The 24,331-nt window shown below is 40.1% G+C and overlaps 2 protein-coding genes across 2 annotated transcripts in view; both read left to right on the top strand.

Annotated features, from left to right (window-relative positions):
- The window catches only part of LOC139368184 (liprin-alpha-3-like), a 39,627-nt gene extending 30,824 nt beyond the window's left edge, over window positions 1–8,803 (top strand). The window contains exons 24-30 of the mRNA XM_071106816.1: window positions 5,467–5,642; window positions 6,014–6,111; window positions 6,581–6,756; window positions 7,008–7,076; window positions 7,550–7,712; window positions 7,861–7,928; window positions 8,596–8,803. Of these exons, the coding sequence (XP_070962917.1) occupies window positions 5,467–5,642; window positions 6,014–6,111; window positions 6,581–6,756; window positions 7,008–7,076; window positions 7,550–7,712; window positions 7,861–7,913 (735 nt within the window). The 3' untranslated portion in view covers window positions 7,914–7,928; window positions 8,596–8,803. The remainder of the gene's footprint in view (window positions 1–5,466; window positions 5,643–6,013; window positions 6,112–6,580; window positions 6,757–7,007; window positions 7,077–7,549; window positions 7,713–7,860; window positions 7,929–8,595) is intronic.
- Window positions 8,804–11,691: 2,888 nt separating this feature from the next.
- On the top strand, window positions 11,692–14,321 carry LOC139368185 (fibroblast growth factor 21). The gene is made up of 4 exons (XM_071106818.1): window positions 11,692–11,830; window positions 12,027–12,104; window positions 13,811–13,914; window positions 14,022–14,321. Exons 1-4 carry the CDS (start codon window positions 11,692–11,694, stop codon window positions 14,319–14,321), a joined length of 621 nt encoding a protein of 206 aa, XP_070962919.1.
- The last annotated feature ends 10,010 nt before the right edge of the window (window positions 14,322–24,331 follow it).

Here is a 24,331-nt window from a genome sequence, read left to right on the forward strand (position 1 = left end):
ACACAGCAGTCCAACTCATCCCAAACCATCTCAATTGGGTTGAGGTTGGGTACACCTGCATTGCTTGCTGTTTGGGGTTTTAGGCTGGGTTTCTGTACAGCATTTTGAGATATCAGCTGATGTACGAAGGGCTATATAAATACATTTGATTTGATTTGTGGAGGCCAGGTCATCGGATGCAGCACTCCATCACTCTCCTTCTTGGTCAAATAGTGTTTTGGGTCATTGTCCTGTTGAAAATCAAATGATAGTCCCACTAAGCGCAAACCAGATGGGATGGCGTTTTGCTGCAGATTGCTGTGGTAGCCATGCTGGTTAAGTGTGCCTTGAATTCTAAATAAATCACTGACAGTGTCACCAGCAAAGCACCATCATACCTCGTCCTCCATGCTTCACGGTAGGAACAACACATGTGGATATCATCCGTTCACCTACTCTGCGTCTCACAAAGACACGACGGCTGGAACCAAAGATCTTAAATTTGGACTCCTCGGAATAAAGGACAGATTTCCGGTCTAATGTCCATTGCTTGTGTTTTTGGGCCCAAGCAAGTCTCTTCTTATTATTGGTGTCCTTTAGTAGTGGTTTCTTTGCAGCAATTTGACCACGAAGGTCTGATTCACGCAGTCTCCTCTGAACAGTTGATATTGAGATGTACAGTTGAAGTCGGAAGTTTACATACACTTAGGTTGGAGTCATTAAAACTTCTTATGGCTTAGATCCCACTACCGGGATCAGTATGACAACAGCCAGTGAAAGTGCAGGGCGCCAAATTCAAACAACAGAAATCTCATAATTAAAATAACTCAAACATACAAGTATTTTACACCATTTTAAAGATAAACCAATTTCAAAAAGGCTTTACGACGGAAGCATGCTAAACGATTATGTTAGGTGAGTCACAAAAAGCAGAAATAGAGATAAATGAATCACTAACCTTTGATGATCTTCATCAGATGACACTCATAGGACTTCATGTTACACAATACATGTATGTTTTGTTCGATAAAGTTCATATTTATATCCAAAAATCGCAGTTTACATTGGCGCGTTATGTTCAGTAGTTTCAAAACATCCAGTGATTTTGTAGAGCCACATCAATTTCCAAAAATACTCATAATAAACATTGATAAAAGATACAAGTGTTATACTTGGAATTATAGATCCAATTCTCCTTAAAAACTTCTTTCTCCTACTTGAGACGCAGATGTCTCAAGTAGGCACCTGGAAATGCAAATGCGCTACGCTAAATGCTAAATGTACTCGTTAAAACTCAAACGTTCATCAAAATGCACATGCAGGGTATTGAATTAAAGCTACACTCGTTGTGAATCTAGCCAACAAGTCAGATTTTTAAAATGCTTTTCGGCGAAAGCATGAGAAGCTATTATCTGATAGCATGCAACACCCCAAAATGCCTGAATGCGACGTAAACAAAGATTTAGCGTAGCCGGCGCTACACAAAACGCAGAAATAAAATATAAAACATTCATTACCTTTGACGAGCTTCTTTCTTGGCACTCCTATATGCCCCATAAACATCACTATTGGGTCTTTTTTTTCGATTAAATCGGTCCATATATACCCAAAATAGCTTTCTATGGAAGCTGTGTAATTCAGAAAAAAACATCGTTTTAAAACGCAGCGTCATTTTTTAAAATTAAAAAAGTCGACGATAAACTTTCACAAAACACTTCGAAATACTTTTGTAATCCAACTTTAGGTATTAGTAAACGTTTATAATCTATCAAAATGATTACAGGGCGATGTGTATTCAATAGCTCCTCGTCTTCAAATCAATGGCTGAAAATGTGCACTTCAAAACATCCTGGCGGAGACCGGAAGAAATTGAATCCAGTTAGTTGGATTTACCAACAAGAAACTCCCCGGAAAATGACGACAATGGCGACATTGTGTGGAATCTGTAGGAATTGCATGTAGGTCCATAATTAATTTTGTGCCCTTTTAACAACCCATGAAAGTGACGCATGGAAATTATTTTTAGCTTTCAGAGAGCAGTTTTTCTTGCGCTTTTCGATGAAACACACGATCTGTTATAGTCACAGCCGTGATTTAACCAGTTTTAGAAACTTCAGAGTGTTTTCTATCCACACATACTAATCATATGCATATACTATATTCCTGGCATGAGTAGCAGGACGCTGAAAAGTTGCGCGATTTTTAACAGAATGTTCGAAAAAGGAGGGGGTAGGATGAAGAGGTTAAAAACATCCTAAAGATTGATTCTATACATCGTTTGACATGTTTCTATGGAATGCAACGGAACTTTTTGACTTTTCGTCTGAACCTAGTGATTGCGCCTCATGAATTTGGATTTGTGAACAAAATGCGCGAACAACAAGGAGGTATTTGGACAAATTATGGACTTTATCGAACAAAACAAACTTTTATTGTGGAAATGGGATTCCTGGGTGTGCATTCTGATGAAGATCATCAAAGGTAAGTGAATATTTATAATGCTATTTCTGACTTCTGTTGACTCCACAACATGGCGGATATCTGTATGGCTTGTTTTGTGTCTGAGCGCTCTACTCAGATTATTTCATGGTGTGCTTTTTTCGCAAAGTAAAAAAAAAATCTGACACAGCGGTTGCATTAAATAAATCTTCAATAATGTTCCAACCCGGAGAATTCCTTTGTCTTTAGAAATGAAAAGGAACGCAGCAACCTCTCACGGGAGCGCGCGTGATCAGCTCATGGCAGACACCTGATTGAAAGAGCTCTCATTCCCTCTTCCTTCACAGTAGAATCCTGAAACAAGGTTCTAAAGACTGTTGACATCTAGTGGAAGCCTTAGGAAGTGCAATATGACCCCATAGACAATGTATATTCAATAGGCAATGGGTTGAAAAACGACAAACCTCAGATTTCCCACTTCCTGGTTGGGTTTTTCTCTCAGGTTTATGCCTGCCATATGAGTTCTGTTATACTCACAGACATCATTAAAGCAGTTTTAGAAACTTCAGAGTGTTTTCTATCCAGATCTACTAATAATATTAATATCTTAGCTTCTGCGCCTGAGTAGAGGGCAGTTTACTCTGGGCACCTTATTCATCCAAGCTACTCAATACATCCCCCCCAGCCATAAGAAGTTATAAAAACTTGTTTTTCAAACACTCCAAAATTTTCTTTTTAACAAACTACAGTTTTGGCAAGTCAGTTAGGACATCTACTTTTTGCATGACACATGTCATTTTTCCAACAATTGTTTACAGACAGATTATTTCACATATAATTCACTATATCACAATTCCAGTGGGTCAGAAGTTTACATACACTAATTTGACTGTGCCTTTAAAGAGCTTGGAAAATTCCCCCAAAATATGTCATGGCTTTAGAAGCTTCTGATAGGATAAATTACATCATTTGAGTCAATTGGAGGTGTACCTGTGGATGTATTTCAAGGCCTACCTTCAAACTCAGTGCCTCTTTGCTTGACATCATGGGAAAATTAAAAGAAATCATCCAAGACCTCAGACAAAACTATTGTAGACCTCCACAAGTCTGTTTCATCCTTGGGACCGATTTCCAAACACCTGAAGGTACCCCTTTCATCTGTACAAACAATAGTATGCAAGTATAAACACCATGGGACCACGCAGCCGTCATACCGCTCAGGATGGAGACGCATTCTGTCTCCTAGAGATGAACGTACTTTGGTGCGAAAAGTGCAAATCAATCCCAGAACAACAGCAAAGGACCTTGTGAAGATGCTGGAGGAAACAGGTATTAAAGTATCTATATCCACAGTAAAATGAGACCTATATCAACATAACCTGAAAGGCCGCTCAGCAAGGAAAAAGACACTGCTCCAAAACCGACATAAAAAAGCCAGACTACGGTTTGCAACTGCACATGGGGACGAAGATCGTACTTTTTGGAGAAATGTCCTCTGGTCTGATGAAACAAACATAGAACTGTTTGGCCATAATGACCATTGTTATGCTTGGAGGAAAAATGGGGAGGCTTTCAAGCCAAAGAACATCATCCCAACCGTGAAGAAAGGGGGTTGGCAGCATCATGTTGTGAGGGTGCTTTGCTGCAGGAGGACTGGTGCACTTCCCAAAGTAGATGGCATAATGAGGGAGGAAACTTATGTGGATATATTGAAGCAACATCTCAAGACATCAGTCAGGAAGTTAAAGCTTGGTCGCAAATGGGTCTTCCAAATGGACAATGACCCCAAGCATACTTCCAAAGTTGTGGTAAAATGGCTTAAGAACAACGAAGTCAAGGTATTGGAGTGGCCATCACAAAGCCCCGACCTCAATCCTATAGAAAATTTGTGGGCAGAACTGAAAAAGCATGTGCGAGCAAGGAGGCTACAAACCTGACTCAGTTACACCAGCTCTGTCAGGAGGAGTGGGACAAAATTCACCCAACTTATTGTGGGAAGCTTGTGGAAGGCTACCCAAAACATTTGATCCAAGTTAAACAATTTAAAGCCAATGCTACCAAATGCAAATTGAGTGTATGTAAACTTCTGACCCACTGGGAATGTGATGAAAGAAATTAAAGCTGAAATAAACCATTCTTTCTCCTATTATTCTGACATTTCACATTCTTAAAATAAAATGGTGATCCTAACTGACCTAAAACAGGGAATTTTTACTAGGATTATATGTCAGGAATTGTGAAAAACTGAGTTTAAATGGATTTGGCTAAGGTGTATGTAAACTTCCGACTTCAACTGTATCTGTTAATTGAATTCTGTGAAGCATTTATTTGGGCTGCATTCTAAGGTGCAGTTACAGTAACTCTAATGAATGTATCCTCTGCTGCAGAGGTAACTCTGGGTCTTCCTTTCCTGTGGTGGTCCTAATGAGAGACAGTTTCATCATAGTGCTTGATGGTTTTTGCGACTGCAATTAAAGAAACTTTCAAAGTTCTTGAAATTTTCCAGATTGCCTGACCTTCATGTCTTAAAGTAATGATGGACGGTCGTTTTATTTTATTCTTTTAGCTGTTTTTGCCATTATATGGACTTGGTCTTTTATCTTGTCACAACACAACTGATTACCTCATACGCATTAAGGAGGAAAGAAATTACACAAATTAACTTGTAACAAGGCACACCTGTTAATTAAAATGCATTCCAGGTGACTACCTCACGAAGCTGGTTGAGAGAATGCCAAGAGTGTGCAAGGCTGTCTTCAAGGCAAAGGGTGGCTACTTTGAAGAATCTCAAATGTATAATATATTTGATTTGTTTAACACTTTTTTTGCTTACTACATGATTATGTATGTGTTATTTCATAGTTTTGATGTCTTCACTATAATTCTATAATGAAAATAGTAAAAGTAAAGAAAAACCCTTGAATGAGTAGGTATGTCCAAACTTTTGACTGGTACTGTATCTCACATGAGATTTTGGAAGGATATTTTAAATATATTGTCTCTCAGTGGACATTGATTCTCTCTCTCTCTCTCTCTTCCCCTATTTAGATCCTTGCCTATGGGGACATGAACCATGAGTGGGTAGGGAATGAGTGGCTTCCCAGCCTGGGTCTGCCCCAGTACCGCTCCTACTTCATGGAGTCCCTGGTGGACGCTCGCATGCTGGACCACCTCACCAAGAAGGAGCTGAGGGGACAGCTCAAAATGGTGGACAGCTTCCACAGGTTGGATTCAAATAATTTCAATCCATGTTTAGTGTCATTGAAAGGCAATCTGTGTATGGAAGCAGATTCATGCCAAAAATGTTGGTATGGATTTGGCACAAATCTGTTTCCTTAATTTGTGTGCCGCATGAAAACACCAAAGCTAATACCGGATCGTCTAGTGTCCTCTGCTTAGTTACACATTTCTACCTATGGTTTTTCCAACATTTCTTTCATTCCTCTTTTCTGTTTCAGAGTAATTTTTTCTATTTTCTTCTCCACCTTAGTTTGTCTGCATCAGGATTTTACAGTGGTTGTGTCTTTGGTGTTGAGGACATTGACAGTAACACTATCTCTTTCTCTCACTTTCTCACCCTCTTTCTCTCTCTCAGGGTAAGTCTACATTATGGCATCATGTGCTTGAAGCGTTTGAACTACGACAGGAAGGAGCTTGAAAGGAGGAGGGATGAGAGCCAACATCAGAACCAAGGTGAGAATACTGCACACAGGTAACTTGAGCCGTAATATATTTCGGGGCTCGTCTGGGATTTGGATTTTGACATTGCAAAATAATGTTGTATGGCAAAATATTATATTATTTCTGTCTCTCAAATGCTCTTTTTCACTGTATTAGCTGTTTCGCTGTAGTAGCTGTTTTGCTGTAGTAGCTGTTTCACTGTATTAGCTGTTTCGCTGTAGTAGCTGTTTCGCTGTATTAGCTGTTTCACTGTAGTAGCTGTTTCGCTGTATTAGCTGTTTTGCTGTATTAGCTGTTTCACTGTATTAGCTGTTTCGCTGTATTAGCTGTTTCGCTGTATTAGCTGTTTCGCTGTATTAGCTGTTTCACTGTCATAGCTGTTTCGCTGTAGTAGCTGTTTCACTGTATTAGCTGTTTCGCTGTATTAGCTGTTTCGCTGTATTAGCTGTTTCACTGTATTAGCTTTCTGCCCCCTCCGTAGATGTGATGGTATGGTCCAATGAGCGAGTGATGTGTTGGGTCCAGGCCATTGGGCTAAAGGAGTTTGCAGATAACCTCACAGAGAGTGGGGTACATGGGGCCCTCCTAGCCCTGGACGACACGTTTGACTACACTGACCTTGCCCTGCTCCTCCAGATACCCAATCAGAACACACAGGTACCTGAACTTAGAAGTCCGGTCAGAACATGCGGGTACTCACCACTATGCTAGAAAGTCAGAGCACATGCGCTCAATTCTACTATTGTAGTCTAATCACAATAACCCTCATTCACCACAATCACCAACCTACTTAATTTCCCTTACCTGCAACTGTTTGGTCATTACATTTTAATCAAGATAATCTTAATCATGAAATCCACTTGATAATCTTAATTATAATCTTAAAACACTCATTATTTCTCTCCCAGGCGAGGCAGATGCTGGAGAAGGAGTACAATGCCCTCATCTCCATGGGAACTGAGAGAAGACCAGATGAGGTAAAACGCATTTTAAAAATGTAGTTGGTTACTTAAGACTATTGCTCATAAAGATAGGCCATTTTTTCAAGATAGGCAGTTTGCTTCAACCAACATTAACTGTTTGGGGGGAGGTGCTTATATTTGTCCTGTCACACACAAGATGTGTAATGAAAATGTTGTTTTTTTGCATATCCCAACTCCCCCTGAGAAACCTGCAGGGAGTGGGTTCAAGGCCAGGGTCGCCATTGTACAGCGACCCTGGAGTAATTAGGGTTAAGTGCCTTGCTCAAGGGTACTGCAATTTTTTTGTTTTTTTTGTTTTACCTTGTCAGCTCCAGTATTCAAACCAGCAACCTCAAGGCTACCTGCCCATGTGCATGTATTTTTTTCCACATGCTGTTCTTTAGTATACCTAACTAGCACTTGGGAAATCTAATGAATTGCATGGTACAATATTTTTTGTGTGTCAATCCTCTGCGTCTTGTTGACAGGACGGCACAAAGACGTTCACACGCTCGCCCTCGTGGAGGAAGATGTTCAGAGAGAAGGACCTCCGGGGCGTGACCTCTGACTCCTCAGAAACATTACCCGCCAACTTCCGTGCCTCCGCCATCTCCACGCCCTCCGTCACCCTGAGGAAAGTCCAGAGTGAAGGTGAGGGGGTCCTCTTCTTCATGTCTTTCCCACTGGAAACCTGCTCTATTAGTCATTGGTTCCATGCTGACCACTCATTTCAGTGTTATTGACTTAAGGTCTAGTGTCATTGACAGGTGTTTGAAAATCGTAATGCTGTCTGTTTCAGTGAACTCTGGGCCCAGGGGTGAGTCGGGGTCAGTGAGAACATATTCCTGCTAGAGATAAGCACATCAGGTGAGAAAAATACTTGATTGCCAAAGAATATCATTAACGTTTTCAAGTTTGCAAAGTAGTCCGAAATAATTCCTTAGGGTCTTGGCTCGACAAAGCATCAACTTCTAAAAAATCGGAATGGTTTCTTGTCACCTTCTGTAAGATTGTCTGAATTTCAGTCTCTCAAGCATGTCATCCAAGTACATTTAACTAATTTCAGTAATCTCATGCATCCAAACAGACTGTATTTCAGTCATTCATATCAGTTATTGAAACTCATTTAGCTCATTTCAGTGTTCTCAGTCATCCTAAAAACAATTCAGTCATTTCAGTAACCTTTCATCCAAACATATCTCAGTCCTTTCAGTAATCTCAGTTTTCCAAACACATTTCAGACAAGAACCGACCCATACTGAAATTGAGTTTTACTTTATGGTTGCATCATTATTTATCTATCCTGTCTTTGTTTTAGAGAGTCCCCCCCCCCCCCAAAAAAAAAAAAACGTTTTTGAAGAAAAAAAGATGAAGATCATCAACAAAATGGAGAATAGAACACAAACAAAAAATAATTCCTCTGGAATCCTTGAAGAAACAAGGGCAATGTGAGAGAATGAAAAGATACTAAAATAGAGTGAATGTCTGTCTGTCCATTTCTCTCTCTCTCTCTCTCTCTCTCCCTCCGTCTTAGTCCACAGTTGTGGCATGAAGCTGTTCGATGCTGTAAAAAATGACTCCATCGCCCAGTGTGAAGTTCTTCTTCCATGTGTGAAATGGGAAAATTGACACAATGACTCTTGTTTTTTTCATTGGGATGTAAAACTGCATTTCCATTTGGATCAACAGAACGATGACCCTGATAGACGTTTCTTTGATTGGAATTGTCGATAGAACATGCATACCCTATCTCAGTAACTGGTATTAGGATTTTGTTTCTCAACCTTTTTCTACCGTGGACAGGCGAGCTAAGGCATTTCCTTTACTCAGGACCCACAAGCTATGGTCCTTCTCTTTTGGGGAAGCACTTACATTAAAACTAGCATTTGAGTACTCACTAGGGTCAGGTACAGCTAAACATCTGAGGGATCGGTGAGAATCACCACAGGGACTGCTGTCGGTCCAGGGACCAGAGGTTGAGAAACAATGTGCTGTATGAGGACAGAGTCATAGGGGTTAAAAAGGTGTTATGAAGGGAGAGTATGCGAGGGAATGAGGGAATTGATTTGTATGTTCTTAAGCCATAACAGACACCATGAGATGAGAAGGACCATGGACAATTGGTGAAGTGCATTATGACAAAATCCTGTTAAACAAAGAGAAAATAATTGAACGTTTGTGTTAATATGCATGCCAAAACAAAAACATAGAGTAATGAAATCAATCATCTAATGACGTGACAACTTGGGTAAGGAATTTGTCAAATGGGTGTATTTTATTTTTTATCATTTTTTAAAATGATAATCTCTATTGTATGTAGGTAGGTAAGTGTGTGTGTGCGTGCGTGTGTGTGTGTGTGTGTGTGTGGGTGTGTGGTATGTATGTGTGTGTACAGTATGTATGTATTGGACTGTATTTTAATTTCATACTTAGTTAAGATTGACTGTAATTTCATTTTAGGTTGAAAAGTAAATACGTTTCAAATTATGGACATTAAGATATACTACTTGTATGTGTACATTTTGAAAACAAATTGTGTTATGATTTAAACTAATATCAATAATGAAGAGTAGTGAGGATAATTAAATATAATATGATAACAATAATGATAATGATTGTAAAAGCTGTAATTAAAAAAGACCTGTAAAATGGATGGGAACTGAGTGTTTGTTCATTTTGTTCAGCTTTATAGTTTCTATTCCAAATAAAGTCACGGGAGGTCAACAGGAAATTACAGGTTACTTGACGATTTCCTGATTTTCATCATTCTTCCCTCTTATGGTTGTGTGGATGTTTACACTGTATCGTGATGATATTTACACGTTTTCTCCCAAGTCCTCAGTTTGACTCACATTTCTAACATCAACTTGTTTTCTCTCAATTAAAGGCGCTCGATGTAACAATTCCACCTGAAAATAGCCCTTCGTGTCAATGACATACAGTATCCGTTGTTTGAAGCTATAGAGTAAGTTGTTTACTGGCAGGTGGCCACGTTCGTTGCATCAAAACAGCAGCTTCTTCCCGTTTCTGAGGCTGAAGACAATAACACTACTTTGTGTTCGTGTGTTACATGGGCTTTCTCTGGAAACTAGAGGCTGGGAAATTCCCCCTTATTCCTCCTCATGCTCTGTACATGCCGAACTGTGAGGAAAACAAAATTATCTGTAAATTGTTTCATGGAGCACATTTAAGTCAACATTTTATACAGCTTTTAACCGAATGTTTCATAGTTTAACCAAGTGTCTTGGCAGAGAATCTAAACAAAACGGCCAGTTCTCTAACCCCAATAAACTTGTCTTAGGGCATCAGTGTGGAAAACATCCTTACGTAGGTACACTTTCTCTGGGTGAATCTGCAGTGACTATAGGACTTTGTTGGTGGGACTCCATCCTTCATTCGTCATCATGAAGACACGTCGATAGAGATGTCTTCAACTGCTCGGCGTCAATTAGTCTAGCCTACAGTAATGTGTAATACTTCTGCAAGGAAGCAATGTCACTTTGAGCGAGTTCAGAACAGTGAAGTGTGACTGCATCGGAAAATGTCAAAGGGCAAATTCACCCGTCATTCTACAATGACGTACATTCCATGACACTCGTATCTGAGAACATCAGATTCAGTCAAAGTTCACGCCTAGTTATTACGAGAATGGTGGAAGGTGTCATCCACGCTAACTGGATCCCCGTCCAACAAGACTGCGTGTGCACGTTCATTCAGGAGAATACAGCGCAGTGGTCATGTCCTACATTGTTCAGAAGTGTGCTAATGCATGTGTGACTGTTGCAGGCTGACTGTCCTGGACCCTGTTAAAGTGTCTTACTGCAGCTGGAGTTCAGTAAACACATGCTCAACGACGGTTGTAAATCCCACAGCATACTGTCTTATACACACTCAAAATAATACAAACATTGTCATCAGTACCTGACATTTCCCCGTCTTCAACTAACACAGCCGTCATGACGTTGAGCAATCGGTATGGAAGAAAAACAACGAGGATGTGTTTATTTGAAGACTCGTGAAAATGGTAAATGATTGAATCCAACCGAAACACTTTAAAATAAGTGTTTAGCTGTTTCACAATTGAACACTTGTTTTTTTAACACTTGAAAAGAGCATTAAACATATAGGAAAGTTGGAAACCATAAGCTCTAATTTGTTACCAATTTTGCTGTTTGACACTGCTCACAGTTTTCTAGTAAACACCAAGTTGCTTACCATGAGCATAACATGCTGGAAAGAAATGTCACTGTAGTAAAAAGTAATTCTATTCATCTTAGAAGGGGCCGACAAGGAGGAAGCCCTTATATAGCCACTGTGCATTTCCTACCATGGGCTTTTCACATTCTCCAGTTCCTGACAATTTTATGTTATTATAAACTTCTTAGAATCGACCTGACTCATCCTTATACCGTCAATCCCTGTGACCTCCCCCTGACGTTCTCCATTACCTCCTTTATAAGGATGCACACTGTGCTACATTTTAGAATTTGGGGTGAAGACAGCTTTGTAGTTATTTCTCTATTTATTTGTTATTTATTTAATTTATTCTGTTGATATATCCAGAAACATTGCAGAACCAGATTTATTTTTATTTTTTTGCAAGATCTCTCTCGTCAATTTCATCTCGCAAATGTCCTTGTGTGCACACATCTCCCTGTTCTCCTGCTCCCTTCTGGGCCTCCTATCTCTCTCTATATCATCATATATTCCTGACTCCAACCCACTCCTGCTCTTCAATGATCAAGTCAGAGAAAGACATCTCTACACAGGTATTAAGCTCACTTCTCTTCTGTCTTATGTTCATTCACTTAAAAAAAAGAACTTATTTCAGGTGTGTACTTATCGATCCTTCGGTTTATGCTCGTGGTATGTAGGCCATCTTTTTTTCCTAGTAGTAATAGTTTTTGTCGTTGTTGTTGTTGTTGTTGTCATGTTTACATGTAATGTCCCCCCCCCCCCCCCCAGATAATCAAAGAAAAGAACTGTTTCTGGAGATGACCCCAGATGGAAAAGTGACAGGAAGCCCTGCTCAGACCTCTCACAGTAAGTCAGTGGCGGTCGGTGCCGTTTAAGATTAGGGAGGACTTTTTTTTATGAGCATGGGCTTATTTCTATTACAAGGTAGGTGCACAGGTCGAGAGAAAATATGTATTAATCAAGTTAACAGACAATGACACATTCAATATCGCCTTGCACACTCTTGCCTGCATCTAGCTAATCTAGGGTGTAATCATTACTCCAAACGTTGAGAGAGTTTCTATTGGACAAATTCAGGTACGTTTATCCCTGTTTTGTTCCATTTGCTTCCGTTTAAGAAACAGTGGAATTAAAACACCTCTGATAACCCGCACACACAGTTCACTTTCATAGCAGCCACATACAAACAGCATGATCACTTTGCCGGTTGTATAACTATTTTTCGCATCTCCACGCTGTCCTCCTTTCACCTTTTCCCTTCGCTTGTGGACTTCAGTGCACAACAAAACAGCTGTCTGTGACCAGGCAGAAAAACCTTTCCAAGCCAAACCTTCATACCATAACCGCTAACAGCTACACACAGCCTACATCATTGTCACCATATTAGCTAACGTCATAGTCAAAATAGCTACAACAACTTACGCGTTAGTAAACTACAATCATGCAGTACTGTGTACAGCAAGCAGCTTAATAGTTACACTGGCGGGCCCCAATGGCAATAAATTAATAAAACGAAAAGATTACCTTGGCTTGGAAGAGTTCCAGTGTTGGATAGCCTAGCCAGCTAGCTAACACAGCATAGCTCTCTGTTTGAGCCAGGTGTTTGAGTAGGCTAAATTAGATAGCTGCATTTTCTAGCTAAGTAAGTGAATGTGAAAAAATACTATGAAATATAGCTAGCTCTCTATCTTTCTCTCTCTTGCTTTTCCTTTATTTTGGAAGAAATTAATTTGTTTAAAACTGTTCAACTATTGTCTTTCTCTCTCTTTGAGCCAACTACTCATCACATTTTATGCATTGCAGTGCTAGGTAGCTGTAGCGTATGCTTTTGGTACTAGATTCATTCTCTGATCCTTTGATTGGGTGGACAACATGTCAGTTTATGCTGCAAGAGCTCTGATAGGTTGGAGGAAGTCCTCCTGAAGTCGTCATATTTACTGTGTAAGTCTACGGAATGGGGTAAAAATGATGAGCCTTCTAGGTTTTGTATTGAAGGGGACGGAAACTAGCTGTGCTCCGGCTATACTATTTATTTTATTGAACTAGGCAAGTCAGTTAAGAACAAATTGTTATTTACAATGACGGCCTACCCCGGCCAAACTCTAACCTGGATGACACTGGGCCAATTGTGCGCCGCCCTATGGGACTCCCAATCATGGCCGGTTGTGACACAGCCTAGAATTGAACCAGTGTCTGTAGTGATGCCTTTAGCACTGAGATGCAGTGCCTTAGACCGCTGCGTCACTCGGGAGCCCACCAGAAAGTGCTGATGAGGCTACTCCAGACCTTTATTGCAAAACAGTGTGTTTTAATAAAGTATTCATTGACATGAATATATTTAGTATAGTTGAATCTAAAAGGGATCACTTTTTTATGTTTCACTATTTATTTTTCTGAAATTCACCGAGGAGCCTCCACTGCAGTGAGTGTTTGACAGACAGATAGACCTTACAGCATTTAGTATTATGAAGTTTATACTTTTATAAGTCATCTCCCAAACATCTGAATAATAGATGACATTTGTATTGGATGTGTTTACTGTGTGTTCTCAGGTGTGTTGGAGATGAGGTCAGTTCGAGAAGGTGAGACAGTTATCAAGGGTGTGTCCTCATCCCTTTTTCTCTGTGTGGACAGCATTGGCCAGTTGAGGGGACAGGTGGGCAGTGGACAAATATCATCTACTATAGCATGAAATATGGCACAGCTAAAGGCCTTGCTTCACTGCATCTAACACATTTCTTTCGATGTTATCCATTTCCTCAGAGCCACTACACAGAGGCTGACTGCACCTTCAGAGAGCTGCTGCTAGCTGATGGATACTCTCGTTTCTTCTCTTCACATCACAAACTTTATGTGTCCCTCACCTCAAAAGGCTCCACACCGCAACATGGGCTCCCGTTCCATCGGTTCCTACCCCTGAGAAACATTTTGGTATCTAGAAGTATGACGAATACAGCTGAAAATCAACAACAGAATCAGCAACAGCTTGACCTGGACTCAGATAACCCTTTCGGCAGGGGTCTCACTGGTGTTGTCAGTCCACAGTTCTCCAGGGATAAGTGAAGTTGAAAATTGAGTTTGTTGATGGAAGTATACAAGGAACCGAGTATATTTATTTAAAGGTATACTGGATTGTATAACCATGTTAATTCCTTAAGTGATTTTTTTTTCACTTGTGGTAGAAACACTGTTACTTTTATTGGCCCGTGGCAAATGTTTTGGTTCGAAGAGTTCAGTAAGTAGATGGTGAACTTTAGTTCCATAACTCTATGATGGGACTGACTGGTGTGTATATGGTCTCACTTTAAATGTCATGTTGAATAAGTTATATGCAGTATATTTCTCTCTTGTGTTTTGAATTCAAGTTTGAATCATTGTACTGTAGCTATAATTTATTTGCGTTATTTATATTTTTAAACCTTTTGAAGCCTAAATGCAACCTAGTCTCAGATCATTTTGCATTAATCTGTATGTATGTCCAAGACACACGTTTTATTATGATATGTTACATTTCGTATGAATGTAGTACTTTGTGGAGGTCCAGCATCCATTTCGTATTATATGTTACAAATTACAATTTGTATGATATGATACTAATTTGCAAACGTACAATATGTAACGTTTTTGCAAAAATGTATGATATGTTATCAATTCCAATTGTTTGGTTGCCAACGTTAGCTAGGTGGCTAAGTGGCTAACGCTAACATTAGCTAGCTGGCTAATGTTAGCTAGGCTAGGGATTAGGGTTAAGGATAGGGTTAAGGTTAGGAGTTAGGTTAATGGGTAGGGTTAAGGTTAGGAGTTAGATTAAAGGTTTAAGGTTAGGGGAAGGGTTAGCTAACATTCTTAGTAGTTGCAAAGCAACTAAAAAGTAGTAAGTAGCTGAAAAGTTGCTAATTAGCTAAAATTATGAAATTGTCCGTTTATGAAATTTGAACACGCAACCTTTGGGTTGCTACACATTCGCGTTATATGTCAACCCATACACCCATCCCTTCTTACATGATTGCTTTAAGTAACCTTCTGTCTTATGTAACCATAGCAACATATCATACTAATTTGAGTGTCCCGGATTTACTTTTACTATGTTACGTCTAGTCTATGAGACCATGTATGAACAATAGTTCTATCTGGCTTTTGACACCATGTCTAGGAGCTTATTGATATTAGAGTCCAAGAGAGTATTGCTAAACAAATAAAGAGTACTTTTGTAACACTTAGCTTTATATATGCTCATGTTTTCTAGTGAAGTATGACTAGGCTGTCTGCAGATATCCAGTGAAAATACCAGCTAGATCATGTTATTAATTTAATTCTAAAACACTGAATAGCAATACAATGAAAATACCAAAAGCAGCAAGGATGCTCAAGTAGAGATACTAAAATGGAGGAATAGGCCAGACAAACCAGGGCAGTTCTTCTGGAGAAATGCTTAAACACATCACACCATAAATAGATAATAAGTGCTGAGTGTTTGGAAGGTTGTAGCCAACATAATGAACCCTTTGATTAATTAGGATCCCCATTAGCCTGACACCAATGGCGACAGCTAGTCTTACTGGGGTCCCGATATACAGTGCCTTGCGAAAGTATTCGGCCCCCTTGAACTTTGCGACCTTTTGCCACATTTCAGGCTTCAAACACAAAGATATAAAACTGTATTTTTTTTGTGAAGAATCAACAACAAGTGGGACACAATCATGAAGTGGAACGACATTTATTGGATATTTCAAACCTTTTTAACAAATCAAAAACTTAAAAATTGGGCGTGCAAAATTATTCAGCCCCTTTACTTTCAGTGCAGCAAACTCTCTCCAGAAGTTCAGTGATCCGAGGTCCGAGATACTGTTGTGAAGAAGTTTAAAGCCGGATTTGGATACAAAAATATTTCCCAAGCTTTAAACATCCCAAGGAGCACTGTGCAAGCGATAATATTGAAATGGAAGGAGTATCAGACCACTGCAAATCTACCAAGACCTGGCCGTCCCTCTAAACTTTCAGCTCATACAAGGTGAAGACTGATCAGAGATGCAGCCAAGAAGCCCATGATCACTCTGGATGAACTGCAGAGATCTACAGCTGAGGTGGGAGACTCTGTCCATAGGACAACAATCAGTCGTATATTGCACAAATCTGGCCTTTTTGGAAGAGTGGCAAGAAAGCCATTTCTTAAAGATATCCATAAAAAGTGTTGTTTAAAGTTTGCCACAAGCCACCTGGGAGACACACCAAACATGTGGAAGAAGGTGCTCTGGTCAGATGAAAACAAAATTGAACTTTTTGGCAACAATGCAAAACGTTATGTTTGTCGTAAAAGCAACACAGCTGAACACACCATCCCCACTGTCAAACATGGTGGTGGCAGCATCATGGTTTGGGCCTGCTTTTCTTCAGCAGGAACAGGGAAGATGGTTAAAATTGATGGGAAGATGGATGGAGCCAAATACAGGACCATTCTGGAAGAAAACCTGATGGAGTCTGCAAAAGACCTGAGACTGGGACGGAGATTTGTCTTCCAACAAGACAATGATCCAAAACATAAAGCAAAATCTACAATGGAATGGTTCAAAAATATACATATCCAGGTGTTAGAATGGCCAAGTCAAAGTCCAGACCTGAATCCAATCGAGAATCTGTGGAAAGAACTGAAAACTGCTGTTCACAAATGCTCTCCATCCAACCTCACTGAGCTCGAGCTGTTTTGCAAGGAGGAATGGGAAAAAAATTCAGTCTCTCGATGTGCAAAACTGATAGAGACATACCCCAAGCGACTTACAGCTTTAATCGCAGCAAAAGGTGGCGCTACAAAGTATTAACTTAAGGGGGCTGAATAATTTTGCACGCCCAATTTTTCAGTTTTTGATTTGTTAAAAAAGTTTGAAATATCCAATAAATGTCGTTCCACTTCATGATTATGTCCCACTTGTTGTTGATTCTTCACAAAAAAATACAGTTTTATATCTTTATGTTTGAAGCCTGAAATGTGGCAAAAGGTCGCAAAGTTCAAAGGGGGGCGAATACTTTCGCAAGGCACTGTATAACGAAAAATACATTACAAAAGACTTTACAATTTACATACACTTAAAAACATAAACATGTAGTGTGTGTGTGTGTGTGTGTGTGAATCTATCAGTTATGCATGGAGTACTAGGGGGTAACTAGCCCCCCCCCCCCTAAGAACAATGTGTAATTGTTGACACAAAAAAGCAACATTTGGAAGAAAGAAACGGTATGTGGATGAAGATCATGCTTAGGCAAATAAACTATAAAGGGAAATAAATGGCTACAGTTTACACTGGGTGTTTTTTTAAGTACCCAGGTACCTTGACATTCAGGAGCAAAAGGTATTTAATCGTTTTTAATTCATTAAAAAAATATTAATTGGAATATAATATTGGAATGGAATATAACTAATAACAGTAAATAACATTGGAATGTAACATTTAGTAACAATAACTGAACTAATTAACTCAGTGTAACATTGATGTGGCAACTTTCATGCTCTGCTTATGCACTATTATAATTTGTTCATACAGTTGAAGTCTGAAGTTAACATACACCTTAGCCAAATAAATTTAAACTCCGTTTTTCACAATTCCTGATATTTAATCCTAGTAAAAAGTACCTGTCTTAGGTCAGTTAGGATCACCACTTTATTTTAAGAATGTGAAATGTCAGAATAATAATCGAGATAATTATTTCAGCTTTTGTTTCTTTCATCAAATTCCCAGTGAGCCAGAAGTTTACATACACTCAATTAGTATTTGGTAGCATTGCTTTTAAATGGTTAAATTTGAGTCAAACGTTTAGGGTGGCCTTCCACAAGCTTCCCACAATAAATTGGATGAATTTTGGCCCATTCCTCCTGACAGAGCTGGTGTAACTGAGTCAGGTTTGTAGGCCTCCTTGCTCGCACACGCTTTTTCAGTTCCGCCCACAATTTTCCTATAGGTTTGAGGTCAGGGCTTTGTAATGGCCACTCCAATACCTTGACTTCGTTGTCCTTAAGCCGTTTTGCCACAACTTTGGAAGAATGCTTGGGGTCATTGTCCATTTGGAAGACCCATTTGCGACCAAGCTTTAACTTCCTGACTGATGTCTTGAGATGTTGCTTCAAAATGCCCACATAATTTTCCTGCCTCATGTTGCCATCTATTTTGTGAAGTGCACTAGTCCCTCCTGCAGCAAAGCACCCACACAACATGATGCTGCCACCCCCGTGCTTCACGTTGGGATGGTGTTCTTCAGCTTTTTTTACCCCACCAAACATAACGATGGTCATTATGGCCAAACAGTTCTATTTTTGTGTCATCAGACCAGAGGACATTTCTCCAAAAAGTATGATTTTTGTCCCCATGTGCAGTTGCAAACCGTAGTCTGGCTTTTTTATGGCGGTTTGGAGCAGTGGCGTCTTCCTTGCTGAGTGGCCTTTCAGGTTATGTCGATATAGGACTTGTTTTACTGTGGATATAGATACTTTTGTACCTGTTTCCTCCAGCATCTTCACAAGGTCCTTTGCTGTTGTTCTGAGATTGATTTGCACTTTTTGCACCAAAGTACATTCATCTCTAGGAGACAGAACGCATCTCCTTCCTGAGCGGTATGACGGCTGCGTGGTCCCATGGTGTTTATACTTGTATACTATCGTTTGTACAGATGAACATGATACCTTCAGGCATTTGGAAATTGCTCCCAAGGATGAACCAGGCTTGTGAAGGTCTACAATTTTTTCTGAGGTTTTGGCTGATTTCTTTTGATATTCCCATGATGTTAAGCAAAGAGGCACTGAGTTTGAAGGTAGGCCTTGAAATACATCCACAGGTACACCTCCAATTGACTCAAATGATGTCAATTAGCCTAGCTTCTAAAGCCATGATGTCATTTTGGGGAATTTTCCAAGTTGTTTAAAGCACAATTAACTTAGCATACAGTGCCTTGCGAAAGTATTCGGCCCCCTTGAACTTTGCGACCTTTTGCCACATTTCAGGCTTCAAACATAAAGATATAAAACTGTATTTTTTTGTGAAGAATCAACAACAAGTGGGACACAATCATGAAGTGGAACGACATTTATTGGATATTTCAAACTTTTTTAACAAATCAAAAACTGAAAAATTGGGCGTGCAAAATTATTCAGCCCCCTTAAGTTAATACTTTGTAGCGCCACCTTTTGCTGCGATTACAGCTGTAAGTCGCTTGGGGTATGTCTCTATCAGTTTTGCACATCGAGAGACTGAAATTTTTCCCATTCCTCCTTGCAAAACAGCTCGAGCTCAGTGAGGTTGGATGGAGAGCATTTGTGAACAGCAGTTTTCAGTTCTTTCCACAGATTCTCGATTGGATTCAGGTCTGGACTTTGACTTGGCCATTCTAACACCTGGATATGTTTATTTTTGAACCATTCCATTGTAGATTTTGCTTTATGTTTTGGATCATTGTCTTGTTGGAAGACAAATCTCCGTCCCAGTCTCAGGTCTTTTGCAGACTCCATCAGGTTTTCTTCCAGAATGGTCCTGTATTTGGCTCCATCCATCTTCCCATCAATTTTAACCATCTTCCCTGTCCCTGCTGAAGAAAAGCAGGCCCAAACCATGATGCTGCCACCACCATGTTTGACAGTGGGGATGGTGTGTTCAGAGTGATGAGCTGTGTTGCTTTTACGCCAAACATAACGTTTTGCATTGTTGCCAAAAAGTTCAATTTTGGTTTCATCTGACCAGAGCACCTTCTTCCACATGTTTGGTGTGTCTCCCAGGTGGCTTGTGGCAAACTTTAAACAACACTTTTTATGGATATCTTTAAGAAATGGCTTTCTTCTTGCCACTCATCCATAAAGTCCAGATTTGTGCAATATACGACTGATTGTTGTCCTATAGACAGAGTCTCCCACCTCAGCTGTAGATCTCTGCAGTTCATCCAGAGTGATCATGGGCCTCTTGGCTGCATCTCTGATCAGTCTTCTCCTTGTATGAGCTGAAAGTTTAGAGCAGGGGTGTCAAAGTCAAATGGACGGAGGGCCAAATAAAAAAATCAGCTACAAGACGAGGGCCGGACTGTTCGAATGTTCATTGAAAAATTTTTAAATGACGCATATAGTCTAGTGAACCTAATTGAACCTACTGAAAACCTAACAAATATATTACAATATGATCAGATAAATAAAGCAATATTTTCTTATGGCTCTGTCAGTAATCTTTAATTTTCAACAGACACAAAAGACAAATTTCCTTTATATAAATATCCCCATAACATGAACATTAAATGAAAGAAACCGGTATTCAAGGCACCATCAGTAGACTATATTTTCTATTTTAGCAAAAGTGGGCTAAATTTACTTCAAAGAAAAAACAATAATAGCAATTTTCTATCATCCACTCAACTGAAATATTTTTAAAATATAATTGGATTGAAATACAAAAAAATAAAGTGCAAAAATCTATTAATCAAAAACAACACTTTGTTTAAGGAGAAGTAACATGCAGTGAAAACAAATATTAAATTTTAACTTTTAAACTTGAACTGAGTAAAAACTCTAAATATGTGATTGCACAGTAATGTTCACTTGTTTGAGGTTGAGGGTGATACTTGGTGGTGTCCCATCTTTTCCACAAGTTCATCAATGTTCGGGGTAAGGCTCTGAGCTGAAGAAATCCTCAGAATTGAGTGGAGGTGTTCAGCAGTAAGTCGACTTCTGTGTGATGTTTTGTTCAGGTTCATCAAAGAAAACAGTTGTTCACACAGGTATGTGCTGCCAAACATAGACAACGTTTGAGCAGCCTGGATGCGCAGCTGGGGCATTGTGCCGGGGAGGAAACGGGCGAACTCCGCAGCACCCACTGCCGCATATTTTGCCCTCAGTGCATCATTGCATTGGAGGTCAATCAACTCCATTTGGAGGTTTGGTGGTGAGCTTTCCACGTCAACAGCAAATGGGTTACCGAGCAGTTCCAACCTGCTTTTTTGTGCTTCAAAGTCAGCAAATCGGCGTCGAAAGTCAGCGGCAAGCATACCTATTTTATCAGCCAACTGTGTGCTCGGGAACGCACTGGTAGAGAGCTTCTCTTTCATGGTCTGGCAGCTGGGAAAGTGGCTCAAATTTTCTTTCCGCATCTGCGTCTCCCACAGAGTCAGTTTGGTTTTAATGTGTGGTCCGCTCCTGTGTCCACACATCGCAGGTGCTCCGTCGGTTGTCAAACCCACGAGTTTTTCCCAAGGCAGCTCCATCTCATTTACACATCTTGACACCTCTTCATACAAATCATGCCCCGTAGTTGTGCCATGCATAGGACGTAAAGCCAAAAACTCCTCTGTCACGCTTAGGTTGGAGTCCACTCCGCGGATGAAAATTGACAACTGGGCAATGTCAGAAATGTCGGTGCTCTCATCCACAGCCAAGGAATATGCAATAAAATCTTTTCCCTTTTTCACAAGCTGCTCTTTTAGATTGATGGACAACTGGTCTACTCTCTCGGCAATGGTGTTTCTGCTCAGACTCACATTTAAAAAGAGTTGCCTTTTTTCTGGGCAAACTTCGTCACAAACTTTAATCATGCAGTTTTTGATGAAATCCCCCTCCGTAAATGGCCGGGCTGATTTAGCGATCTCTTCTGCCAAAATAAAACTGGCCTTGACAGCAGCCTGGCCTTGTGATTTGGCTTTTTTGAACAGAGCCTGTCGAGATTTGAGGCCTCGTTTTAATTCCTCTGCCTTTTGTAGCCTTTGTTCCATGTCCATATTCTTGTTTTTGTCCGCGTGTTTCGTTTCATAATGTCGTCTCAGATTATACTCTTTCAGTACCGCCACACTTTCTCCACACAGAAGACACACAGGTTTTCCAGCTACCTTCGTGAACATATACTCCGACTCCCACCTTGTTTGAAACCCCCGGTTCTCAGTATCCACCTTCCGTTTTGCCATTTTTGATGGGTATCTGAAAGTTAATTTTACTGTGATGCTGACGACTGCTGTGCCAATAAATATTGAAATGAAGCAGCCTACTGCTCGGTGCGTCACCTTTGCATTGTGGGAAATGTAGTATTGGTGCGTGTAAAAGATCTGCGGGCTGCCGGCTTGCTGCGGGCCGGTTCTAATAATAAATCAAGATCATCCCAGGGGCCGTAAAAAACCTTCTTGCGGGCCGGATGTGGCCCGCGGGCCTTGACTCTGACATATGTGGTTTAGAGGGACGGCCAGGTCTTGGTAGATTTGCAGTGGTCTGATACTCCTTCCATTTCAATATTATCGCTTGCACAGTGCTCCTTGGGATGTTTAAAGCTTGGGAAATCTTTTTGTATCCAAATCCGGCTTTAAACTTCTTCACAACAGTATCTCGGACCTGCCTGGTGTGTTCCTTAGTCTTCATGATGCTCTCTGCGCTTTTAACGGACCTCTGAGACTATCACAGTGCAGGTGCATTTATACGGAGACTTGATTACACACAGGTGGATTGTATTTATCATCATTAGTCATTTAGGTCAACATTGGATCATTCAGAGATCCTCACTGAACTTCTGGAGAGAGTTTGCTGCACTGAAAGTAAAGGGGCTGAATAATTTTGCACGCCCAATTTTTCAGTTTTGGATTTGTTAAAAAAGTTTGAAATATCCAATAAATGTCGTTCCACTTCATGATTGTGTCCCACTTGTTGTTGATTCTTCAAAAAAAATACAGTTTTATATCTTTATGTTTGAAGCCTGAAATGTGGCAAAAGGTCGCAAAGTTCAAGGGGGACGAATACTTTCGCAAGGCACTGTATGTAAACTTCTGACCCACTGGAATTGTGATACAGTGAATTATAAGTGAAATAATCTGTCTGTAAACAATCGTTGGAAAAATTACTTGTGTCATGCACAAAGTAGATGTACTAACCAACTTGCCAAAACTATAGGGCGAGTTGTCCCCAACACACTCAGCCAATATATTACTACTACTCATATTAAGGCTTTCCTACTTGTATATTTAAATATTATAAATATTTTAAAAACAATTATAGATCTAACTTCATTGGAATATATATATATATATATACGTATATATGACTTTTATAACATTTCCAGAAAATTGATAAATTTACCACAAAATGGTTTTGTTGAAATATGTCCAAAAGTTGTGATGACACAGGAATTATTTGTCTTTGAGCAAGAGCAGTGGCAGCCTGGGAAAGTGTTCGGGAAATCATTTGGTGACATCTTGTGGTCTCAATGTGGTACAACATGTAGGTCAAATGGAGAGGCATTGTGCCATGGTGTTGCTTTGTTTGTTTTTTGAAACCAGGTTTGCTGTTCACTTGCGCTATATGAGATGGAATGGAGTTCCATGCACTCATGGCTCTGCATAAGACTGTAGTTTCCTTGAATTTGTTCTGGACCTGGGTACTGTGAAAATAATGGTTGGGTAAGTGTGTGTGTCAGTTGACTATGCAAACCGTTTGTAATTTCCAACACATTAATGTTTCTTATAAAAACAAGAAGTGGCACAGTCAATCTTTCCACAACCAACTCCTAGCCAAGAGAGACTGCATTCATAGTATTAATATTAGCCCTCTGATTACAATGAAGAGCAAGACGTGCCGCTCTGTTCTGGGCCAGCTGCAGCTTAACTAGGTCTTTCTTCGCAGCACTTAAGCATATGACAGAGCAATAATCAAGATATGATAAAACTAGAGCCTGCATAACTTGCTTTGTGGAGTGTGGTGTCAAAAAAACAGAGCATTTCTTTGTTACAGACTTTAGAGCACTCCCTCATGGTGGATGTACGATTGATGTTGGTTTGGACTGCCCTCTAGTGGACATAAAAGCACATCATTCACCAAGACAGTATGTTGCTTCTAGAAAAGGCCCTGGGATTTTTATTTTTAATTTAACTTTGATTTAACTAGGCAAGTCAGTTAAGAACAAATTCTTATTTACAATGACGGCCTACCCCGGTCAAACACCGGACGACGCTGGGCCAATTGTGCGCCGCCCTGTGGGGCTCCCAATCATCGGCCGGATGTGATACAGCCTGGATTCGAACCTGAGATCCAGTGCCTTAGACCGCTGTGCCACTCGGATGCTCAGAGAGAGATGCTGTAC

The sequence above is a fragment of the Oncorhynchus clarkii genome, chromosome 16, assembly GCF_045791955.1.
Source record: "Oncorhynchus clarkii lewisi isolate Uvic-CL-2024 chromosome 16, UVic_Ocla_1.0, whole genome shotgun sequence".
Classification (NCBI taxonomy): domain Eukaryota; kingdom Metazoa; phylum Chordata; class Actinopteri; order Salmoniformes; family Salmonidae; genus Oncorhynchus; species Oncorhynchus clarkii.